This window comes from Musca domestica, unplaced genomic scaffold (assembly GCF_030504385.1).
Source record: "Musca domestica strain aabys unplaced genomic scaffold, Musca_domestica.polishedcontigs.V.1.1 78, whole genome shotgun sequence".
Classification (NCBI taxonomy): domain Eukaryota; kingdom Metazoa; phylum Arthropoda; class Insecta; order Diptera; family Muscidae; genus Musca; species Musca domestica.
In genome coordinates, this window is record NW_026712403.1 from 2,368,452 (window position 1) to 2,394,594 (window position 26,143).

Here is a 26,143-nt window from a genome sequence, read left to right on the forward strand (position 1 = left end):
TACAAGAAAATCGAACATTTATATCCAATTTTATGCGAAATCATAAATTTCGATAAATTCAATAGATATAGCAAGTTGTAAAAAATCGCTTACCTGCATCGCAAGTTATGACAGATATAAGTATTGAAAATTGTGACCTTTGTGACTCTTTACAACAGATCCTGTGTTACCAAAAATGTTTGTGTGTGTGTGAAATTTGAAGAGAGTTGGATGCTTATTTCGTTTTCGTTGGACGTTTTGTTTTTCAAAATCTCGAAGATACCAGAAGGAATTGGGCGATCTCTACCATCTTTATAACATGTGTTGATGGCAAAACTGAGATGTACAAAGTCTGAATGGAGTCGGATGTTAATTTCGCGTTTTATAAGCTTCGTGGATATTTTTTTTTGGGGGAGGTACAAGAAGGGGTGGACCGATATATCCAATCTTCACAGCATATCCCAGAAATAATGATGTGTGTGAAATATAAGGAGAACTTGATGCTTACTTCGGATTTAATGAACGTTTCTGTTATTCAAAACTTTGACCCTTTGTGGGGGAGGTACCAGAAGGAATGTTCCAATCTCTACCGTTTTTATAACAGATTACGTGTTAGTAGAAATATTCAAATGTGCCAAGTCAAATGGAATTGGAAGTTAATTTCGGTGTTATGAACTTCATTCACTTCAACTTCAACTTCAAATGTTGACCCTTCTTTGGGGGGAGGTACCAGAAGGAGTGGATCGATATATTCCATCTTTACACCAGACCTTGGGTTAATAAAAATATTTGGATATGCGATATTTGAAGATAATCTAAGGCTTTTTTTACATTTTAAACGTCTTTTAAATATTCCAAATTTTTACCCTTTGTGGGATAGGTACCAAAAGGAGTAGTCCTACATATGCCATCTTTACAACAGATCTTGGGTTAATAATAATATTGCGATGTGTGTGATTTGCAGACAATTGGATTTTTACATCGCATTTTATAAGATCTATAATTTTTCAAATATTGATTCATTGTGGGGGAGGTACTTGATGGGATGGACTGATATTGCAGTGATATAGATATTAAGATTTCGAAAGTTTAAACAACATTTTATGATATTTTGTTGTTCTATGACGTAAGCTAGCTCGATCTGAGTTTGATAATAATATTACGATGTGCAAAGTTTGGACCAAATCGGATACTCCCTTCGAGAGTTATCGTGCGCACCAGCCAGACAGACGGACGGACATCTCTAGATCGACTCCAAATGTCCTGAAGCGGATTTGGTCCAAAGAGACCTAGGGTCAAAAACCGTTATTTCGATAAGGCAAGTTTTGACCGTAACAAATGATATATAGCCTCTCTAACCATATGGATGAGGGTATAAAAATCCTGATTTAGTAGTCGCTCTACTGGCCATTATTAAAAATCAATCGACACGGAATTTTACATGGATTGAGAAATTAAGACAGGACAATTTGGGTGGACATTAGATAATTACTATAGGGTGGCAATTTCACGATTTCAGATCTTTAATTTCTCCCAATACTAAGTTTAGTAGTTCATTTAGTACAATTACGGAACGCATATCCAAAACTAACTCCTTCTCTTAACTACATACAACAACAGTGACATCTATATAAAATTTCACGAATTCTGCTGTGTTCCTTCGCCCAATACAGAATTTAGTACTATCTGGTACTTTTCTTACAAATAAAGTACACATTTTCAAATCAAATTGGAGGCTTCCAACACTATCCATTTACCCAATATCAGCATTTAGTACCATTTAGTGCTTTGTGTAGAAATATAGGACACATATTAGGAACCACCTTCACATCTCAATTCCAGATACCAACGGAGACCTCAATATCAAATTTCAGAATTTTTTCTCTATCCCTTCACCCAATACCAAATATACTACCGTTTAGTACTTTCCATACAATTATAGTACACATTTTCAAAACCACCACCATATCTTAATGTCAGATACCAACAGAGGCTTCCAGCTCTTGTCCATTACCCACTACCAAATTTAGTACCATTTAGTACTTTTCGAACGATTATAGTACACACATCCAAAACCACTTCCATATCTCAATTCCAGATACCAACATAGACATCAATATCAATTTGAGGATTTCAGTGCCATCCCTTCCCTGATACCGACATTTAGTACTTTTCGTGCAGCTATAGTACACATTTCCATAACCACCACCATAACATTACTGTCCACCCAATATCAAAATGTATTAAATATAGTACTATTTAATACTTTTCGTGTACTTGTAGTACTCATTCCAAAAACCACCTCTTTACTTCAAACCAACCACCAACAGGGACCCTGATACAAAGTTTTAACGTTTCAGCTTCATTCGTTCACCCAAAACGGAGTTGTACGAAATTTAGTACCAGTTAGAACAGTTCTTACACTTAGCACACATTTCCAAAACTACCTTCATAAAACAAACTTATTTTCCAACCTTGTCATACCAAATTTCAGCTTTATCCGTTCATATAATACCAAATGACATCATTTTCGAAGTTTTGTACAATTTTAGAACTTTTCGTAACCCTAAAGTTCGAATATCCAAATATCCAGTGACTCTCCTTCCAAATTTCCAAGAATTCTAGCTCAGTTTGTTTATCCAATACAAAGCGTTCATTTTTAGTACATTTTAGTACCTTTCGAATTCTTTTATTTTAGAATTTCCAAGAGCCCAGCCTCATCAGAATTTAAATATTTTAGCTTCAGCCTTTTCATCTGGGCGTTACTTCTCAGCGTTATTCCACTACTTTTTTATCTTTGAGAATAAAAAATACTTCATTGTACATTTACCCTGAATAAGAATTGAGCTCCCCCAGGGCGTATAACTTATGTTGCAACGTATACGCCACTTGGCTATACGGCTTTATAAACATTTTGTCACTGAGTGTTTTCTTTCAAAATATTTTTTTTTTCAAATTTCTAAATTTCAATTTTTTTTCTGCTCTCTTTTCAGGGGGATGGGACCTAAACGCCGTTTATCTGTTGCTGAGCGACAGCAACGTTCAAGTACGGTAGCCAGTACGACAGCAGCAGCGGCGTCTTCAGCAACAACAGCTTCGGCCAAAAAACAACGTTCCGCCACCGGTAGTGCCAGTCAATCGCCTGCTTCACGTAAACCTTCGGCCAAAACTGGAAACACTACAGCTCCAGCTTCCACCTCGGCGGCTGGGACACCCAACAAAAAGGATAACACAAAAACGGTGTCACCCTCCAAAAAGAATCCTAAGTCTGGGAGTGCTAAAGATAAAACCGATCCAGAGCCGGTAACATCATCGCCCAGCAAAGACGCTTCCAAGCTACACGAACGTTCGAAGAGTAAAGAAAAACCCAAAGCGGAAGAAGAGAAAAAGAGCACAACACGAGCTTCGTCCAGAGAGAATGTCAAGAAGACATCGACGGAGAATAATGAAACCCATCCACTCAAGTCACAAAAAGAGGAACTGAAAAAACAATTGGAAAAAGACAAGGAAGATTCACGCAAAGAGGGTCCTCAGAGTTCCAATTCAAGTACCATAAGTTCCGTAGAGTCCTCTGGCAAGAGTCAGGACAAAAAGGATGGCAAACACAAGGCCATTAGTAAAATGCTTAAGAACTTAGATATTAAAATAAGCGGATTCGATAATATCCTGCCCAAGGAACAAAATATCCAGGAGCTTGGTATGAAATCGTCGATATCGGAAAATGTCAAAACGAAATCACGGGCGGCAGCTGTCAAAGTTATAGCCACCTTGAGTAACAATAACAAGCCGCTGAAGAGGCCTAAGGTGAGTGAGGAGGACAGGAGAAGAGCACAAAGTTCGAAAGTAAGTGAAAAGGCGAAGGCAGGTGGTAAAGAGAGCCAGGTGGAGAAGAGTGGGATACAAACGTCTAAAGGGGAGGAGAAAAAAGACGAGGAGGAAGGTAAAGCGGATCAGCAATTGGCGGGTGATTTGGGAGATAATAAAAAGAAAAAGGCCAGAATGGAAAGCAATCCAAAGCAGAAAAAAGTGACAATGGCAAAGGGAAAGGAAGAGAAATGTAAGGAAATGGAAGAGAAGGATAAGCAAGAGTTAGAAGAGCTGCCAAAAGAGGAGAACAAAAAAGATGAAGAAAAGGAAACAAAGCAGGAAGCTGTGGAAAGCAAGGAAATCAATGAATTCTCGGAAGTAAACAAAGATCAGAAAAGTGAAAAGGAAAGTAGGGGAATGGAGGAGAAGAAGAACGTGGAGAAGGATAAAGAAGAAATCAAAGAAGAGGAAACAATTAAGTCGACTAAGGAAGAATCTCAAGAACCAAAGGTGGCAACACCTCAAAAACGAAAATCTCCAAAACACAAAATAACACAGAAGGAGGAAACTCCGGAAAAGGAAACCAAGAAAATACTCGAAAAGGAAGAAGAAACGGAAGAAGAGAAAAATAAAATAGATGATAAGGTTAAAGAGGATACGAAGGTCGAAGCAACCCCATTGGAAGAAGAAAAATCAAAAACTCCCAGTAAATCTCCCAAAAAATCTCCCAGTGGTTCCAATAAGCCCCCAGAGACCCTGGAGGCATCCGAAGAGCTGAAGCAAACAAAGTGCAATAAATTAGACGAATTCTATGAAGAAGAAAAGGAGGAAATACTCAAGGTGACCATAGACTCAAATACGGAGGAAGTGCAAATGGAAATCGAGGAGATTGCGGTTCAGAAGTCTGGTCAAGGGGGTAACTCCAATAGGGAGGAGCAACAACAGCAAGCTAAGGAAGATGCGGAAACTCCAACAAAAGAGACAACAACAGAATCAGCTCCAAAGGAAGTCAGTAAAACTCTGAGTTCTGACAAACCTCCCAAGGTGTTGAAGACCCAGCCTCCCAAGATAGCCAACATCAAGCAGAGGCTTCAGCCCAAATACAAGGTCAATCCCATCAAACCCAAGATACCCAAACCGGTTACCAAAAAATCTCAATACTCAAAAATCATGGCGGCCAAGGCTAAGACGGAAAACAAGGAAGCCACGGCCAAGGATGATGATATCTATGCCTTTAAATCCGGCTCAGAAGATGAGGAGAACATACGCATGGAATTGCCCACACTTAAGAATCTCTTGGAATTCTCTGAGGAAGAGAAGAAGACCCAGAAGAAGTCCACACCCAAAAAGGAGCCGGCAAAGTTCTCCTCGCTCAAAGAAAAGGCTCAAAACGATGAAGAGAAGGAGGAAAACAAAGAAGAGGAAAAAGAGCTGAAAGTGGCAAAAGAGGATCTTGAAACGAAAGAGGAGGATAAGGAGGATCTTGCCAAAGATGAGTTGGAAGTTAAGGATCGGAATGAGGAGGATAAGACAGAAGAAGAAAAGGGTGCAGAAGAAAAGACAGAGGAAGAAGGAGAAAAGGAAGTGGTCAATAAAAAGCCACCCAAAAAGGAATTAACCAAAAAGAAACCCCTTGCCCTGAACAAAAAGCTAATGTCCGCCAAGGTCAAAAATCTGCAAAAGCAAAAGAACCTGAAAGCTGGCAGGCCGGCAAAATCGAAAATAGGGAAAAACTTTGAGAAGCCCACCAAGAAAGTCGGTAAAAAATCCAATGGAGATGAGGAAGAAACTGCCGAGAGTAGTGACTCCGAGGATGATAAAAATCTGATTGTCTTTAGCCAAAAAAGGCATCGCATGGCCTCTTTAAATGCCCTCGCCAAGGTGCAGTGTCTCTACGAAAATGAATCTCGCACAGCCTATGAATTGGGTCTGTCCAAAGCCACATTAATGCCGCCAAAGATACGGACCCTGGACAACAGTGATGAGGAGAAGGACAAGGATAAAAAACAGGAGGATACTCCCACCCCAAAACAAAAGGAAAAGGATGCAGAAAAGGACAAGGAAAAAGAGAAACCCAAGGACACGCCGGCCAGCTCCACAAAATCAGAGGATAAACCCAAAACCAAGAAGGAGAAAAAGTCCGAAGACCCTTTGAAGATTGAGGATGCCCCTAAGGCGGAAAAGGAACCCACAGAACCCATTGAAGAGCCTGTGGGAGAGCTGAAAAGGGAGCAACGCAATGATGCCGGCGGACGAGGTTTTGGCAAATACTGGGAATTCGATAGCGATAGTGAGCTAGACGAAATCGAACAAATGAGACTCAAAAAGAAAAAGCTGCAAAAGCGGCTGCAAGCCAAGAAAGAAAAGGAAATGGAAAAGCAGCTTAAGGCAAAAGCCAAGGGAGAAGGTGAATCCAAGGAACCGGAAACACCCATTAAAGTCAAACGGAAGTATACAAAAATCAAGAAACCCCTTAAGAAAATGGTTAAACTAAGCACCGGTAGTTCGGCGGAGGAGGGTAATTCTGAATCTTCGGATAAGGAAGAAGGCGGGGATAAAGAAAAGCCGTCAAAACTCAAGCTACCAGAGGCCAAAAAGCCTCCGAAGAAACGAAAGCGGATTTTCAAAGAGGAACTCATTGGGGACTATAAGGGTATATTGGCCCGCAAGCGTATGGCCAGCTTGAATGCCAGTGCCATTGTGGCAGCCACCTATGAAGTGGAACGACATTTGGATAGGAATTTGGGCCAGCTCAGTGGCTATGAGACCTATGAAGATGAGCAGAAGACGCCGAGTAAAAAGTCCAAGGAGGCCAAGGGTAGGGAAGGCAAAGCGGTCAAAACGCCCGGCAATGCCAGTGCCTCGGCCACAGGTGCGGCAACAGCATCACCCAGTAAGACAGCCACTCCCGATCTTACAAGGGAGGCAACTGTAACTGCAGCAGCCAACCCCAGTTCGGTGGTATCCCGAAGTACTCCCACAATCAAAGAAACAACAACAAGCACATCTATGGAACCTACAGCAACTAGCAGCAATACCACGACCTCCACCACCACCACAACACCCACTCCCCTTACAACAACTCCTTTGAAAACCTCTACTCCTGCTGTCGCTGAAACAAAATCCACCCAAGCCACTCCCAACACACCCACGAAGCTGGAAAAACAACCCACAAATATCTGTGAGGAAAGCAATGATTCCAAGTATTCCAAGGATACCAAAGAAACCAATACAGATACAACTACTACCACCACATCGAGTTCGTCGGGTAGCAGTACCACAACGAGTAGCACGAAAGAGGCCAAGGATTCAAGTCGTCCCACCTCATCGAGTGTGGTTATTGTCCAGGATACAGATGTCACCATTACTGGGGTCTATGTCAATTCAAGTTCAGGTGCTGGCCAGGAGGCCTATTGTAAGATGCAATATCGTGTTCAGTCTAGCGTTACGGAGGAGCGTTTGCTGAGGCCCGGTTCAACGGAGCCACCGCCAAAGTCTTATACGCCATTGAGTGCTCTGTCAAGTATGCTGCCTCCCGGTGCTGCCGGCAGTGGGGCTAGTGAAGGTGAGTAAAGTTTTGTGTTATCCATACTGTTATGGTCCGTGAAAGAAATTTCTTAAAAATTCACCACAGAGAGTCCTTCAAATTTGTTTTAAGAAACTCACATTTTTTGCTCTAATAGTCCTTAAATTTTTTTAGAAAAATTCATGTAAAATGACCTCGAAGAACCTGTTTTTAAAAATCCACGTTTATTGCTTAGATAGTCCTTGAAGAAATCTTCTTTGAAGAAATCTTCTTCCACGTTTATGGCCTAGAAGTCCTTGCGAAAATCTTCTTTAAAAATCCACGTTTATGGCCTGGAAGTCCTTGAAAAAATCTTCTTTAAAAATCCACGTTTATGGCCTGGAAGTCCTTGAAAAAATCTTCTTTAAAAATCTACGTTTATGGCCTAGAAGTCCTCGAAAAAATCCTCTTTAAAAATCCATGTTTATGTCCTACAGAGTCCTTGAGAAAATCTGTTTAAAATCCACGTTTATGTCTTACAGAGTCCTTGAGAAAATCTTCTTTAAAAAATCCACGTTTATGGCCTTGAGAGTCCTTAACAAAATCTTCTTTAAAAATCCACGTTTATGGCCTAGAGAGTCCTTGAGAAAACCTTCTTTAAAAATCCACGTTTATGTTCCAAAGAGTCCTTGAGAAAGTCTCCTTTAAAAAATCCACGTTTATGGCCTAGAGAGTCCTTGAGAAAATCTTCTTTAAAAAATCCACGTTTATTGCCTAGAGAGTCCTTGAGAAAATCTTCTTTATAAAATCCACATTTATGGCCTAGAGAGTCCTTGAGAAAATCTTCTTTAAAAAATCCACGTTTATGGCCTAGAGAGTCCTTGAGAAAATCTTTAAAAATCCACGTTTATGGCCTAGAGAGTCCTTGAGAAAATCTTTTTTAAAAATCCACGTTTATGGCCTAGAGAGTCCTTGAAGAAATCTTCTTTAAAAATCCACGTTTATTGCTTAGAGAGTCCCTGAGAAAATCTTCTTTAAAAATCCACGTTTAATGTTCAGAAAGTCCTTGAGAAAATCTTTTTTAAAAATCCACGTTTATGGCCTAGAGAGTCCTTGAGGAAATCTTCCTTTAAAAAATCCACGTTTATGGCCTAGAGAGTCCTTGAGGAAATCTTCCTTCAAAATCCACAATTGTGGCCTAAGAGTCCTTAAGAAAATATTTAATAATCCACGTTTATGTCCTAGAGAGTCCGTGAGAAAATCTTCTTTAAATAATCCACGTTTATGTCCTAGAGAGTCCATGAGAAAATCTTCTTTAAAAAATCCACGTTTATGACCTAAAGAGTCCTTGAGAAAATCTTCTTTAAAAAATCCATGTTTATGACCTAAAGAGTCCTTGAGAAAATCTTCTTTAAAAAATCCACGTTTATGGGCTAAGAGTTCTTGAGAAAATCTTCTTTAAAAAATCCACGTTTATGACCTAAAGAGTCCTTGAGAAAATGTTCTTTAAAAAATCCACGTTTATGGGCTAAGAGTTCTTGAGAAAATCTTCTTTAAAAAATCCACGTTTATGACCTAAAGAGTCCTTGAGAAAATCTTCTTTAAAAAATCCACGTTTGTGGGCTTAGAGTCCTTGAGAAAATCTTCTTTAAAAAATCCTCGTTTATGACCTAAAGAGTCCTTGAGAAAATCTTCTTTAAAAAATCCACGTTTATGGCCTAGCGAGTCCGTTTATTATGTTTAGAGAGTCCTTGAAAAAATCCTCTTTAAAAAATCCACTTTTATGAGCTAGAGAGTCCTTGAAAAAATCTTCGTAAAAAATTCACGTTTATTGCCAATAGAGTCCTTGGAAATCCTCTTTAAAAATACCCTAGATTATTTGTTTACTTACCATTATCCTTCATATCTTCATTCCAGGCACTCCAATTGTCTCACCTCCGCCCACAACTGCCACCTCGCAGGCAACCTCGGCCTCATCACTGTCGGAGACACTGAATGCCGCCGCCGGTCTCTACAACCCCGCCGATTTGGGCATTCACACTGAACCCATGGAACATCATGGTCCACCGCCTCCTTCCTATGCGGCGGCAGCAGCAGCAGCGGCTGCTGCCTATCATGCACATCATATGTCACCACATGGCGCTGGCGGGGTGCATCATCAGCATCAATATGCCCATGTGCATGCCCATCATCAGTATCAACAGGCCGGTGCCGAACATCATGGTATGCCACCACCGCCTCATCACTATGCCGCGGGTCCTCCGCCACCATCACATTATGGGCCGCCACCACCGGGTCATTGTGATCCTGGTTCGCCACCGCCAACATATCGTGCCAGTAGTGGATATCCGAGTAGTGCAACAGGTGTTGCATCAGCGGCACCACCTCCTTCAAGCCAGCCCCCATTGTCGGCTGGCTTGGGTGGCAGTGCATTCTGTTCCACAAACATCCATCATCAGCAGCAGTCACAGCAGCATCAACAACAACAACATCAGCAGGCACAAGCAGCAGCAGCAGCAGCACAACAGCAGTCGGGATCTCAGGGCGCAGCAAATGAAACAAGTGGTGAGTAGGAATTTGAAAAATTGCCTAAACGTTTATGAATTATCAACTGTAGTTAGGAACCCTGTTGTCCCATATTGAGGTCAGGTTCCTGATACTGCAGTGGCCAGTCAGTATGCCCACTGCGATTCTTAGATCAGACCTACCACACCTCATGGCCCACTATATTGGTATATTCTTAATTGGAATACTGAATAAGTAAAACTCTAAGAGAATTGTTTTCCGGTTCATCCCTCCTTATCCTTCGAAACTTTGCTCTTGCAAAGTTTCTTTGTTATCTCTCCTTAAAATTCTCTCCCTCCTCTCCCGAAAGTTATTCTTGTTCCTCCTTACAAAATGAATTAATTATGAACTACGACTTAATTGATGTATTACCTCTGTGACACTTGAGACTCATCAAGTCCTTTGGAAAATCTACAAATTAAATGCATTTTAATAATCCTTATTGGTGTCCTGCATAATTGACATCTTGAAGGTCCTGCAACTTGGTAAGGACATGCAAGGAGTTGTACAAGGAGATTGACATTTACTTATCAGTTGGAGGGAGAGGAAACTTGTTTGACAACTTGTTGTGGTGGTGTATGCAAGTATGAGTGTGTGCTCAACAGAGACTTGTTGTTGGGAGAGAAAATGAGTGCCCTAATAAATTATTCTCCTCTCCTTAAGGACAATATTGACTCGATATCACTTCAGTTCTATATTCGTATAGTCGCGTTTGTAACTTCTCAAAATAAGCATTTTAGACCCCACAAAATATATATATTCTTGATCAGCATGAAACCCTATATCGCTGTAGCCATGTCCATCCGTCTGCCTATCCTTATGTGGAAATTACTCTACTCTATTACTCTACCTTTTTATCGAGACGAAATAGGTTCGTAAAATTTTAACTCAGATGAATTTTAGGTCCATGCAATTGTTAGCATTGAAAATGGGCCATATATATCCACAGTATCAGTACCGCCCAATTAAGGTATTTTTTGGCGATTTATTCATATTTTTCGAGCGAATTTGCTGTAAATCAGCAGTTTGGTTTCCAGAGGACTGAAATATCCTTGTAAAGAACTGTCTGTACTGTTGACCTAATTTTAAGCTTCCTAACAATATACAAATCTTATATATAAATCTTAAATCTTTCCGATCTTTGGATTTCGTAATGGAAATTATCTACGAAAATAGAAAATTTAAAAATTTGGTGGAAACAAGCACTTAGTAACATAGTACTTAGCAAGAAGTTAAAATTTGGCGAAACTAAATCCTTTTGCTCTCAAGAGGTTGAAAAAGCCATGTATATATATAAACACCATACCCTCAAAAAGGCCTATAATGATTTTATCTTACATTAGAAGGTGATATAGATGCATTTTATATAAATTTCAAGGTGTGGTGAATTTCTGCCGAAGCTCACCAGACCTAAAAATTTATAGAAATTTCTTATATAAACCGCAGCGAAGGCATTCAAAGACCTTACAATTCGATACAAGCTTATTTGCGAGGAATAAACTAGCGAAAGTTATAGAATTTTATGAAATAAATAAGAAAAAAAAAAATAATAAAATTGTTAAAAAATTGCTGAATTTGAATTTTTGCAAAACTCACCACACTGGCAAAATTAATGAAATTGCATAATTAGATACGTTTGACGTCAACATTTTAGTGCTGTAAGATCGTGTGCCACGAATAAGCATCCTTATATCCTATAATTTCGTAAATAAATTTTATAAAAATGATATATTGTTCCTACTTTGTGCAAAAAATGGCAGAAAATACTCACCACACTTTAGAAAATGTTTATAATCCTTCTAGTTTATGTCACTATCTGATATAAGATTATTTGACAGTATTTTCAAGGTGTGGTGAATTTTTGCCGAAACTCACCACACCTAAAAATTTATGGAAATTTCTTAATTAAGCCATAACGAAGGCATTCAAAGCCATTGCACGTCGGCGGCCGAAAAACTGGTTTAAAAAATATAGGTTTATGGAACTTTTAAATACGAAATTTAAAACAACTCCGGTATATAATTTCTCTAATACCATAAAAATACCGAATATTGGGAGGTAACGTTATATAGGGGTTATACGAAGTCGTGGATCGAGATGATCCATTTACGAACTTAGCCTGGATACTGGCAAAATGCACATGAGTGCAACATTTTTGGCCTTCCATCTCAATTCCTTCGAAAGATAGCGTAATTACAACAGACGGACGTAAATCGCTTAATCGACTTTGAATTGTACGCTGATCAAGAATATATATACTTAGTTTGGTCTGGCATGACTATTTCAAGGAGTTACAAACGGAATGACAAAGTTAATATACCCTCCATAGTACGGTGTAGAAAGGAAGGCTCTTTCCAGATTCCGAAAGTGAGATTTTCGTCTTTAAATCGACTTCAAAGTCAAATGCTATAATTTTTACATTTTTTTAATTTTATTGAATGAAAGCAAAAAAATGTCGGAAATAGCATCAAATTTTCGACTAAGTTTAGATTTGTTCGAATTGGTCGCCTTTGGCACGAATTATGGCCTTCAAACGGCCAATGAAACCGTCACATGCTGCCTGAATGTTGCTCAGGGGTATTTTGGCCATTCCCGGCGAAGCGCTTGCTTGAGGTGATCGACACTTTGGTATTTTTTAGTGCCAACCTTGCTTTTCAAAATACTCCAGACACAATAGTGCAACGGATTGGTATCCGGAGATGTTGGTGGCCATTGTGCGCTGGAAATGAAACGAGGAACCTCATTTTGTAACCATTTTTGAGTGGTGTGTGCTTAGTGCGATGGTGCCGACTCAGGTTGGAATGTCCAAGGTCTGCGGCCAAAATGTTTGCGTGCCCAACCTCCAACCTCAGAATATTTTCGCAATATATTCGCCATTTTTTCTGATGCCACGGTCGATTAATACGAGCGGAGAGCGACCATTGGCTGTTAATGCGACCCACACCATCACCATGGTCGGCGCTTGAGTTCTGGTGGCCAACCGAAAATGCACATTTTCAGCTGACCTCTTTGGCAAGTAAACACGATCATTTTGATTGTTTACAAACTGCTGGATAACGAATGTTAAAATAAAAACCAAATTCGGCTGTTCACAACTTTCGGCCAAGCTCTTTTGAGTCTATTTTCTTTCTGTTGCGGTTTAAGTTCTTGCACTTTTTGGAATTTCAAAGGCTTTGCCCCGGGCCCTTTTTTCAATATTTGTCGAAAGGAATATTGTGATTGCGATGTTCAGCTCACGAGCCATTTTTCGGTCATTGCGAGGTTTCGATTAAGTCGCTTCTTTACTTTTCGAACCATTTCTGCAGATGTTGCTGTTTTCTTCCGTCCACTTCCTTGATGTCGGGCTACGCTGCCAGTATCACGATAACGAGCGATGGTACGAGACTCAAAAGATTTATTCACATTTAAATGCTGGAGTACTCTAACCTCTAGCCACTTGTGGTTTTCCAGCCAAATATAAAGAAATCGCACTATCACGCTTCAATTCCATCACGAATAAGTTTTTTTCTGTGAAATTCTCAATAAAATGCTTTTGTACGCTTGTAAGCAATAAAATGAGCTGTCACTGGAATAATTTTAGCAGCTGTCGGACGAGTAGCCTTGAAATTACAGCAGTCTGAAGTTGGTTGCAGTTTTTTCATCTCTCCCTCTATATCTGCGAACCTCTCTGATACCTTACCCACAAAGGGACTTTCAATACTTTTATCTGTCATAAATTGTGAAACAAGACGGTGATTCTTTACAACTTGCTGCATCTAAATTATATCTCTCAACCGGAAACCTTAGATGAATATGGAATTTATGATTTCGCATAAAATTGGATAAAAATTTTCGATTTTCTTGTAATTTGACTAATACCAATATTTTTATCTCTATTAAATGAGGTATGAAAATGGGATACCTCGGTCGGCTATATCTGGTACCGGACCCATATTTTACAATTTTCTACAAATTATCAAAATTGGAACGTGGCAATATTTATATCATATTTATTTAGGTCCGATGCGAAATGGACAATACTGACCAATTCCTTTGTAACCTACTCCATAGAGGGTCAACAATTTGAATAATCGGAACTGAAGTCAAAACATATTTAAATAATCGAACATTGGCTGAGGATATACACCAGTCGGCAAAACCGACTGTTACTTCTCAACTTGTTTTTTTTAAATTATGTAATTTTCTCTCTCACTCTCTCTCTCTCTCTCTCTGTCTCTTTCTTCATGTAATCTTTCTCTATCTCCTCTAAAATTAATTTCCTATTAAAATTACCGTTTTTCCTCCTTTGTTCATTCAAATAAAATTTTGCCATTGAAATCTTTTAATAAATCCTTTTTAAAAACTTTAACACCTACCCCTCCCCCATCCCCAGTAGACAAAGGAGAATATTTGAAATAATTCAAACCAAGGAAAAGCCTTTTCGATAAGTTTTCTCTTTTGAATGCCACAACGGATGGCAGAGGAATTATTTTTCATCATTTAGTGCTGCAAGAAGAAAACTTTTCATTCATTCATTTTTCTTTGAGGAAAAAAAGAAAAGAAAAAGACAACGAAGAAGATCTTTTATAAAATAAATAAAGAATTTTTAATATGTTGGATGAGTGTGTGTTAGTTGAGAGAGTGTGTGTGTGAGAGTGTGCCTTGTGTTTTCACAAAGTATTGAAATAATAAAAGTTTCTTCATTTCATTGTTTGAATTCAATAATTCTTTGCTCCTAACCCGTCACCATCCACCCCCAAGAAAATTAACTTTGGTCCTAGGATTCCAGGCATAAGCCAACCCCAAACCCAAGCACACATATCTGTATCTTTGACTTCTTTTGGTTTTCTTTCGATTCTCTAGGGATAAGTTGTGGAAAAACTAAAATTGCCATCATTAAATGAAGTATAAAGGTTCAAGTCACAGTCAATTATAACTACTCTACTTTAAGATGAGCAGGCGAGTGGGAGAGAGAAATATACATAGAGAGAGAGAGAAAACTTTGAACTCTTGATTTTCAAATAATTCAATTGAACTTTTCACTGGGGACCAGGAGAGCAGATTGGAGGGAATGAAGAATCGTGGTCAAGAAATCATAACTTTCCATTATAGTAGCTATTGTTTTTCTTGGTGTTGGAATAATAAATAGTTGCGGAATTTTAAATGAGTTCGGAGTTGATTAATGAAGGAAATTGTTGAGAAACTGTTATTAATTCCAGCAAACGTGTGTGTAAAAATATTGAGGGTCGTTTCTTTAGAATTGAAACTGCCCAAGAGAATATTGTCGGGATAACTTTAAAATTAATTACAAAATATTGACCCATATGGACCTTCACATCACCAAACGTGGATTTTTTTAATAATTTTTTTCAAGGAAATTCACATCATCACATTTTTCAAGGACCTTTAGTTTAAAAGGACATGTTTTAAAGAATTTTTTTTCAAGGGCCTTTAGTTTAAAAGGACATTTTTAAAGAATTTTATTTCAAGGACCTTTAGTTCATCAAACGTGGATTTTTTAAATAACTATTTTCAAGGACCTCTAGTTCATCAAACGTGGATTTTTAAATAATTTTTTCAAGGACCTTTAGTTCATCAAACATGGATTTTTTGAATAATTTTATTTCAAGGACCTTTGGTTCATCAAACGTGGATTTTTTAAAAAAAAATTTCCAAGGACCTTTAGTTAATCAAACGTGGATTTTTTAAAGAATTTTTTCCAAGGACCTTTAGTTCATCAAACGTGGATTTTTTAAAGAATTTTTTCCAAGGACCTTTAGTTCATCAAACGTGGATTTTTTAACGAATTTTATTTCAAGGACTTTTGGTTCATCAAAAGTGGATTTTTCAAAGAATTTTTTCCAAGGACCTTTAGTTCATCAAACGTAGATTTTTCAAAAAATTTTATTTCAAGGACTTTTGGTTCATTAAACGTGGATTTTTTAAAGAATTTTATTTCAAGGACCTTTGGTTCATCAAACGTGGATCTTGTAAAGAATTTTATTTCAAGGACCTTTGGTTCATCAAACGTGTTTTTTTTAAAGAATTTTATTTCAAGGACCTTTGGTTCATCAAACGTGGATCTTGTAAAGAATTTTATTTCAAGGACCTTTGGTTCATCAAACGTGTTTTTTTTAAAGAATTTTATTTCAAGGACCTTTGGTTCATCAAACGTGGATCTTGTAAAGAATTTTATTTCAAGGACCTTTGGTTCATCAAACGTGTTTTTTTTAAAGAATTTTATTTCAAGGACCTTTGGTTCATCAAACGTGGATCTTGTAAAGAATTTTATTTCAAGGACCTTTGGTTCATCAAACGTGTTTTTTTTAAAGAATTTTATTTCAAGGACCTTTGGTTCATCAAACGTGGATCTTGTAAAGAATTTGTCAAGGACTTTTAGTTTAAAAATACATTTTTTAAAGAATTTTATTTCAAGGACCTTTAGTTCATCAAACGTGGATTTTTCATAGATTTTTTTCCAAGGACCTTTAGTTCATCAAACGTGGATTTTTTAAATTATTTTATTTCAAGGACCTTTAGTTCATCAAACGTGGATTTTTTAAAGAATTTTATTTCAAGGACCTTTAGTTCATCAATTGTGGATTTTTTAAAGAATTTTATTTCAAGGACCTTTAGTTCATCAAACGTGAATTTTTTAAAGAATTTTTTTAAGGACCTTTAGTTCATCAAACGTGGAATTTTTAAAGAATTTTATTTCAAGGACCTTTAGTTCATCAATCGTGAATTTTTTAAAGAATTTTATTTCAAGGACCTTTGGTTCATCAATCGTGGATTTTTTAAAGAATTTTAATTGAAGGACCTTTAGTTTAAAAGGACATTTTTAAAGAATTTTATTTCAAGGACCTTTGGTTCATCAAACGTGGATTTTTTAAAGAATTTTTTTCAAGGACCTTTAGTTTAAACGGACATTTTTTAAATAATTTTTTTCAAGGACCTTAAGTTTATAAAAAGTGGATTTTTTAAATATTTTTTTTCAAGGACCTAAAGTTCATAAAAAGTGGATTTTTTAAATATTTTTTTTCAATGACCTTTAGTTCATCAAAGTGGATTTTTTAAATATTTTTTTTTCAAGGACCTTTGGTTTATCAAACTTGGATTTTTTAAATAATTTTTTCAAGGACCTTAAGTTCATAAAAGTGGTTTTTTTTAATATTTTTTTCAAGGACCTTAAGTTCATAAAAAGTGGATTTTTTAAATATTTTTTTTCAATGACCTTTAGTTCATCAAAGTGGATTTTTTAAATAATTTTTTTCAAGGACCTTTGGTTTATCAAACTTGGATTTTTTAAATAATTTTTTTCAAGGTCCTTAAGTTTATAAAAAGTGGATTTTTTAAATATTTTTTTCAAGGACCTTAAGTTCATAAAAAGTGGATTTTTTAAATATTTTTTTCAAGGACCTTAAGTTTAAACGGACATTTTTTAAATAATTTTTTTCAAGGACCTTAAGTTTATAAAAAGTGGATTTTTTAAATATTTTTTTTCAGGGACCTAAAGTTCATAAAAAGTGGATTTTTTAAATATTTTTTTTCAATGACCTTTAGTTCATCAAAGTGGATTTTTTAAATAATTTTTTTCAAGGACCTTTGGTTTATCAAACTTGGATTTTTTAAATAATTTTTTTCAAGGACCTTAAGTTCATAAAAGTGGTATTTTTAAATTTTTTTTTCAAGGACCTTAAGTTCATAAAAAGTGGATTTTTTAAATATTTTTTTCAATGACCTTTAGTTCATCAAAGTGGATTTTTTAAATAATTTTTTTTCAAGGACCTTTGGTTTATCAAACTTGGATTTTTTAAATAATTTTTTTCAAGGACCTTAAGTTTATAAAAAGTGGATTTTTTAAATATTTTTTTTCAAGGACCTAAAGTTCATAAAAAGTGGATTTTTTAAATATTTTTTTTCAAGGACCTTTAGTTCATCAAACGTGGATTTTTTAAAGAATTTTATTTTATTTTTTTTCAAGGACCTTTGGTTCATCAAACGTGGATTTTTTAAAGAATTTTATTTTATTTTTTTCAAGGACCTTTGGTTCATCAAGCTTGGATTTTTTAAAGAATTTTATTTTATTTTTTTCAAGGACCTTTGGTTCATCAAGCTTGGATTTTTTAAAGAATTTTTTTTCAAGGACCTTTAGTTTAAAAGGACATTTTTTAAAGAATTTTAGTTCATCAAACGTGGATTTTTTAAAGAATTTTTTTTCAAGGACCTTTAGTTTAAAAGGACATTTTTTAAAGAATTTTAGTTCATCAAACGTGGATTTTTTAAAGAATTTTATTTTATTTTTTTCAAGGACCTTTGGTTCATCAAACGTGGATTTTTTAAAGAATTTTATTTTATTTTATTCAAGGACCATTGGTCCATCAAACGTGGATTTTTTAAAGAATTTTATTTCAAGGACCTTTGGTTCATCAAACGTGGATTTTTTAAAGAATTTTATTTCAAGGACCTTTAGTTCATCAAACTTGGATTTTTTAAAGAATTTTTTTCAAGGACCTTTAGTTCATCAAATTTGGATTTTTTAAAGAATTTTATTTCAAGGACCTTTAGTTCATCAATTGTGGATATTTTAAATAATTTTTTTTTTCAAGGACTTCCAGTTCATCAAATATGGATAATTTAAATAATTTTTTTCAAGGAACTTCACATCATCAAACGTGGATTTTTTAAAGAATTTTATTTTATTTTTTTTTCAAGGACCTCTAGTTCATCAAACGTTGGTTGCAAAAATATATATTTTATGTAATGTGGTTCTATATTTGCATCATATTTGGGGAAAGTGCAACAAAGGATGATATCGGCCCACTTATTCAGGTATCTCCCTCCCCGGTTGACGGTTGCTCAGAAGTCAATACTTTTGGTCATAAATCCGATTTCTAATTTCTCTATGGAATTGGATAGTAAAGTATTTTATTTTTTTATTTATTGAATCTAAGAAATGGGAAAATGTAGACCAAACTAGTTGTAAATGTAGGCATGGCGGGTCCTTAATGACAATATTTTTTTATATCGAAATAAACGTAATTTTTTTATATTTTCTGGAGAAAAAAGCAGCCAATTTTGGCAGACTATTTCCAATGAAAGGCATGTATATAGGATTGTTGCATTTAAGCCTTTTCTCGACATGAGTATTTATTTTTTCTTCCGGTACTTGTTGGTGCCCGCCATGGTTTCATAGGGTGTCCTCTTCCAGGACATTTACTTTAACTTTATTTAACCTGCCTACTGGAAAAATAAACATGTGTGCAAAATTTTAGCCATCTATCTCAATTCATTCGAAAGATAGCGTGATTACAACAGACAGACAGACGGACAGACAGACGGACATCGCTAAATCGACTTAGAATTTTACGCTGATCAAAAATATGTATACTTTGTTGGGTCTGATATGAGTATTTCGAGGAGTTACAAACGGAATGACAAAGTTAATATACCCTCCATAGTATGGTGGAGGGTATAAAAATATTGTTGTGGGCAAAATTATAAAAAAAAATCGAACCAATTTTATGCGAAATCTTAACTCCATATTCACCTCAGGTTTCTGGCAAAGAGAGATATATTTAGCTATAGCAAGTTGTAAAGAATCGCTGACTTGTTTCGCAAGTTATGACAGGTAAGAGTACTGAAAATTGTGACCCTTTGAGAGTGAGGTACCAGAGTTGGATGGAGGAATGGTCCAACAGAACAGAACAGATCTTGTGTTGATGCAAATATTGAGATGTACCAAGTCTGAATGGAATCGGATGTTAATTTTTCGTTTTTTGAGCTTCATGGATATTCAAAATGTGGACCCCTTGTAGGGGAGGTACCAGAAGGAGTGGATTTTGTGCTAGCCGAAGTAGTGGGATGTGTAAAATATGAAGAGAACCGGATGCTTATTTCGGATTTTATAATCGCTTTGGTTATTCAAAACTTTGACCCTTTGTGGGGGAAGTACCAGAAGAAATGGTCCGATCTTTACCATCATTTTTACAGATCTTGTGTTGATGGAAATATTGAGATGTAGCAAGTCTGAGTGGAATCGGATGTTAATTTCGCTTTTTTGAGCTTCATGGATGTTCAAAATGTTAACCCTTTGTGGGGGAGGTACTAGAAAGAGTGGACCGATACATGTTCACACCAAACCTTAGATTAATAAAAATATTGTTATGTGTGTAATTGGAAGACAATCGGACTCTTACATCACATTTTATAAGAATTATAATTATTAAAAATTTTGACCCTTTGTGGGGGAGCTACTTGATGGAGTGAACCGGTATTGTAAATTTTTGCGCCTAACTTAGCACTGATGCAAATATTAGGATTTACAAAGTTGGAGCAAAATCGAATTATCCTTTCTCTTTCTGCACAGGAAAAATATTTTTTAATAATCTGGAACTTTTGTGGGGGTCCAAACTTGATCTAAGTTTCATAATAATATTACGATGTACCAAGTTTGGATCGAATCGGTTACTCGCTTCGAGAGTTATCGTGCGCACCAGCCAGCCAGACAGACGGACGGACGGACAGACAGACATCGCTAGATCGACTCCAAATGTACTGAAACGGATTTGGTCCAAAGAGACCTAAAACCGTTATTTCGACTAGTCACGTTTTGACCGTATCAAATGATATATACCCTCTCTAGCCATATGGCTAAGGGTATACTAATATTTAAATAGGAGGCTATTTATGTGGGGCTATACCAAAAGATGAACCGACATAACCCATGTTTTGTACAATTGATTCTACATGCAACCCCCTGGTTACCCTTTGCATATGGTTCAGGCTTTACATATAATGGGTCCTAAAAAGAAGTTTGGCCTGGCAACCCAAAACTTTTTGGGGATTTTGATTTACTAATCGAATACTACCATCTCCACTTAGAATTTCCCCTCCCCAGACCATAACCCGAAAATTGTTGCAAAATGCAATAACAATAAATAATGCCAACTACACACCTCAGCGACACAGTCGGACGAACTGACATGGAAAAATCGACTCTAAATGTCCTGAAACGTATTTCATCCCAAAAAGTTTCGTGTCCTTTGATAAACTCAGAGTTCTTACTCTTCGCAATGGAGCTATATTAAAATCAGACATCTATAATCATTTTCAAAATTTTAACCTTTTGCGGGAAAGTACGAGAAGGAGTGATCCGATAAATTCCATATTCATGTCAGATTTTATTGAAAAAAAAAGGTAGAGGTATACCAAATTTGAAAAGAATCGCCGAATTGTTCCGCAAGTTATGAAAGATATAAGTATTAAAAATTGAGAACCTGTATGGGAGTGGTACCAGAAGGGTGGGCCGATATGTATCATATTCACACCAGATCTTATGTTGGTATAAATATTGGAATGTGAGAAGTTTAGAATCAATCATATGTCTATTTCGCTTTTTATGAGATATACAATTATTCAAAATTTTGACGCCCTTGTGTGGGAGGTACCAGAAGAAGTGGTACGATATATTTCATATTCTTCCTAAATCTCGTGTTGGTAAAATTATTGATTTATTCTAAGACAATAGAACCATTGTTTTATATTTTAAAAGAGTTATAATTATTCAAAAATTTGAACCTTTGTGTGGGAGGTACATGATGGTGTGGACCGATATTGTCAATTTTCGTAGCTGGCCTAGAACTGAAATTGTTATTAGGATTTGTAAAGTTTGAATTAGTTTCTTTTCTGAGATAGATTATTTTCTGTGAAAATTTCGACATTTTGTGGTGGAGATACCAGAAAGGGGAGCTACCGAACTCGTCCTAAGTTTGATAATAAAATTCCGATGTACTAAGTTTTGGCCGAATCGGATACTGCCTTCGAAAGCTAAAATGCGCTCCAGCCAGCCATACAAACAGACGAACGGACATCGCTAGATCGATTTCAAATGTCCTGAAACGGATTTGGTCTAAAGAGGTCGTAGCAGATGATAAATACCCCCTCTATCCATATGGCTGGATAATAATATTCCGATGTACCAAGTTTAGACCGAATCGGATACTGCCTTCGAAAGTTAAAATGCGCACCAGCCAGCCAGACAAACAGACGAACTGACATCGCTAGATCGATTTCAAATGTCCTGAAATGGATTTTGGCTAAAGAGGCCGTATCAAATGATAAATACACCCTCTAGTCATATGGCTGAGGATATAAATATATCATATATATATATGACAAGAGTGACCCCTTATGCTACATTTCAAGTCCTAGCTCATACTGAGCTATATTGTACCATTTCGTACCTTGAAACGGATTTGGTCCAAAGAGATCGCATCAAATGATAATTACCTCCTCTAGCCATATGGCTGAGGATATAAATATATCATATATATGACAAGAGCGATTCCCATGCTACATTTCAAAGTCCTAGCTCGTACTGAGCTATATTATATCATTTCGTACCATTTAATAATTTAGTACCCTTTAAGTTAAATCCCCCTTATTTCATCCCCTTCACACCATCAGTGACTAAATGCTAAATTTCAAGGTTCTAGTTCCTGCCGCTTTGTCTGCGCTTTAATGGGTCCAATTTATGAAACATTCCCCAAAAATATACCGCCTAACAAAAAATCTCTAATATGATTTTCTAAGGCGTGGGGTATAAAAAGTCAGGTTCGACCGAACTTAGTGTCGTATACTACTATTTTTCAATTTTCCTGCTCCTCTTCATATAATTTAATTGAAAGTAACTTGTTTTCCTGATATATATTCCTCTCCCTCTCTCTCTTTCTGTCCACATCCTCTCTCATCTGTGATTTTTCCTCTACATGATTTTGGACAACAAGAAAAACTTTTGATTTTTATTTAAAATATTTTCCTCATAAACATTAAAAGTTTTGTCAACACCCCGGAGTTTGAATTTTTCTTGGCGTTTTTGTTGTTTTTGCTGTTGTTAGGTGGTTTCTTTGGCATTTAATCCAGAACAGATTTTCGAACTGAAAAAAAGAGCTAAACAAATTTGTTATTTTTTCACTGTTGAGCTCTTCTTCGGTTGTTTTTTGTTTGTTCACATCACAATAACAACAAATATGTCAGAGGTCCTTTGCTCCGAATTGTTTGGATCTGTTGGGGAAAAATCTCCAACACATGTGGACTTTGTTGTTTAACCGCACCGAAAATTCTAAAAATAAAAGTTTCCGTTCCAATTTTTCATGCATTTTCTACCTCCCCTCTCACCATAACTTGCAGTTCTGGTGATGAATCATGTTTGCCAAAGCAGAGAACATGGAAAACAATAACAGTGTCTAAAACAAACAATATGGCACGTGTTGAGAGAATAGTAAAACATTTGCTTAAAACCGGAAAAAGGATATGCCAGCAAGGAAGGAAGCAAGGAAGGAAGGTGTGGTTAGACGGAAAACGTTGCTAGTTTTAGACGGGGGCGTTAAAAGTAGCAATGTTCGGTGTGTGTTGTGTATCAGACACATTGATGGGAGTTGAATTGTGGGAGGAGTTAGTTGTAGGATCCTTGTGACTACTAAATGCAGGAGCTGGAATGGGGGGGATGATGGAAAACTTTTGCTTTTGTTTTTGGACTTTGTTAAGGTGTTGTGTTTATTTAACTTTCCGAAGGCACAACTTTATGACTAGTTTAGCAATTCCAAAGTAACTCAAGGAAATATGGACAACAACAACAACAAATACAGAGTATTTGGAAACAAATAACAGTTAATCTGACTTCCGACTTTCTAATCCTTTTTGAAGATAGTCTTAATACTGCAATGCCATTCATAGAAGAGAGGGTATATTGAGTTCTCAGCATAATATTGATTAAGCAATGTTCGTCGTTTGGTCATCCTAATTTAGGTGAAGGATTAAGGCACATTTTATATATCTCCAGGGTGAGATAAAAAAATCTGCAACTAAGTCGAACGACATAATTTTTATTAATTTTTTTAATTTTATTGAATGAATGCAAAAAATTTTAAATTTTAGAATAAGTTTAGATTTGTTCGAATTGATCACCTTTGGCACAAATTATGACCTTAAAACGGCCAATGAAACCGTCACACGCTGCCCGAATGTTGCTCTGCGGTATTTTGGCCCATTTCCGGCGAAGCGCTTGCTTGAGGTGATCGACACTTTGGTATTTTTAGTGCCAATCTTGCTTTCCAAAATACTCCAGACACAATAGTCCAACGGATTGGTATCCGGAGATTTTGGTGGCCATTTTGCGCTGGAAATGAAGCGAGGAACCTCATTTTGTAACAATTCTTGGGTGGTGCGTGCTGAGTGCGATGCTGATGAGTCCTGTTGGTATGTCCAAGGTCTGCATCCAAAATGTTTGCGTGCCCAAGGCTTTAATACACACTCCAGAATATTTCACGATATTCGGCATTCATTCTGATGCCACGGTAAATTAATACGAGCGGAAAGCGACCATCGGCTGTTATGGCGGCCCACATCATCACCATGGCCGGCGCCTGAGTTCTGGTGGTCAACCGAAGGTGTAAATTTTCAGCTGACCTCCTTGGCAAGTAAACACGATCGTTTTGTTTGTTGACAAACTGCTGGACAACGGATGTTTTCTCATCGGAGACGGAGAAACCCAAATTCGGCAGTTCACATCTTTCGGCCAAGCGAAGCAACTCTTTAGCTCTTTTTAGTCTTTTTTCTTTCTGTTGCGTTGTAAGTTCCAGCACTTTTATGGATTTCAATGGCTTTACCCCGAGCTCATTTTTCAATATTTGCGGAATGGAAAATTGCGAGAGGTTCAGCTCACGAGCAATTTTTCGGCCACTGCGACGCGGGCTTCGATCAAGTTGCTTCAATCCTTTTTTCGAACCATTTCTGCTGATGTTGCTGTTTTCTTCCGTCCAATTCCTTGACGTCGGGCTACGCTATCAGTATCACGGAACGAGCGATGGTACGAGACACAAAATTATTTATCCACATTAAAATGCTGGAGTCCTCCAACGATAGCCACTTGTGGTTTTCCAGCCAAATATAAAGAAATCGCACTATCCCGCTTGAATTCCATCACGAATAACCTTTTTTCTGGAAAATTCTCACCAAAATGCTTTTGTACGCTTGTAAGCTGTCTCTGGAATAATTTTAACAGCTGTCGGACGAGCGGCTTAGAAATGATAGCTGCACGAAAGGGTTATTAGAAATTCGAACATTAAAGTTAGGAAAAGTTCTAAAAAGGAACTTAACTTCTAAAATGGTACCATTTCGTATTATGTGAACAGATGGAGCTAAAACCTTGAAATTTTGTATGAGATTTGAGGGTGAAAAATAAGTTTAAAAATGAAGCTGGTGTACGAACTGTTTTAAATAGTACTATATTTGGTACAAATTGGCTTTAGGTGAAGAGAAAATGTTTGAAATCTGAAAGCTGAGTAGAGACGCTGTTTCTGTGTAGCCTGGACATATGTAGGTAGTTCCGCGGACGCGTCCTAGTAATTAGTGCCATAATTTGATATTGGGTCAAGGAATAGGGCTGGAATCCTATATTTTGATATCTAGAATCAAGAACCTGACAGAAGCATTCATGATTTCCTGTAAGACGTCTAACACTGACTCACATGCATTTTGCAATATTGACGCTATTTTATCATCAGGACCTGGGGAAAGGTGTTGTTCACCCATAAGAGCTTGAAATAGCTTGTTATAATTTCGATGAGTGTCTCCACTTCCTCTTCATGAGGTAGGTGTTAATGATTGATATCTATCATCTAAATCCTTACAACCAGGGAAGTGGATACCTGATAGAAGGTCAAGAGTCTCTAGACCAGAGATTATCCTCGTTTTAAAATGCCTACGAAGCTGGCTGGCAGCATTATCCCCTACCTATATGGACTTACTTTTAGCTTTCTTTAAATCACTTTTGTATTTATTAAAGTTAGACTTATAGGCGGTCCAATCAGTACTAGGTTTAGTTCAATTGGCTTTGTTGTATGGTCTCCTGAAATAGCTCCGGTATATCACGAATAAATGCTTCAATGTTGTTTTCCAATGAGGTGATCGAAGCTGGCTAGTCTGTATAGACATGAGCTTAAACATAGCCCAGAAAAAACAGACATAGCCCAAAAAATAGATCTAGGCGGCCAATATACCGGCTCCGAACGTGAAATAAAATTTTCACCGAACTCGCCTTTCAATCAGCTTATTGTTACAGGCATTTGACACCATCTTGTTGAAAATACTTGGCATGCAGGTTAAGCCCTTTCAATTTGGGCAGAAGAAAGTTGGCTATCATCTCATGTCGATTCGGAACAGTTTAGTTTAGGGTGAACGGATAAATTTTGTAATTTTGGGTTGCGGTGTAAGAAAATGGTTTTGGATGAATGTGTTGCTGTTCAT

The 26,143-nt window shown here is 37.0% G+C and overlaps 1 protein-coding gene across 2 annotated transcripts in view; it reads left to right on the forward strand.

The window, feature by feature from the left end:
- The window catches only part of LOC101890542 (serine/arginine repetitive matrix protein 2), a 558,864-nt gene that overhangs the window by 31,839 nt on the left and 500,882 nt on the right, over positions 1 to 26,143 (forward strand). For both annotated transcript variants that reach the window (XM_059130660.1, XM_059130659.1), the window contains exons 3-4: positions 2,973 to 7,351; positions 9,209 to 9,856. In XM_059130660.1, the coding sequence (XP_058986643.1) occupies positions 2,977 to 7,351; positions 9,209 to 9,856 (5,023 nt within the window). In that variant the 5' untranslated portion in view covers positions 2,973 to 2,976. The remainder of the gene's footprint in view (positions 1 to 2,972; positions 7,352 to 9,208; positions 9,857 to 26,143) is intronic.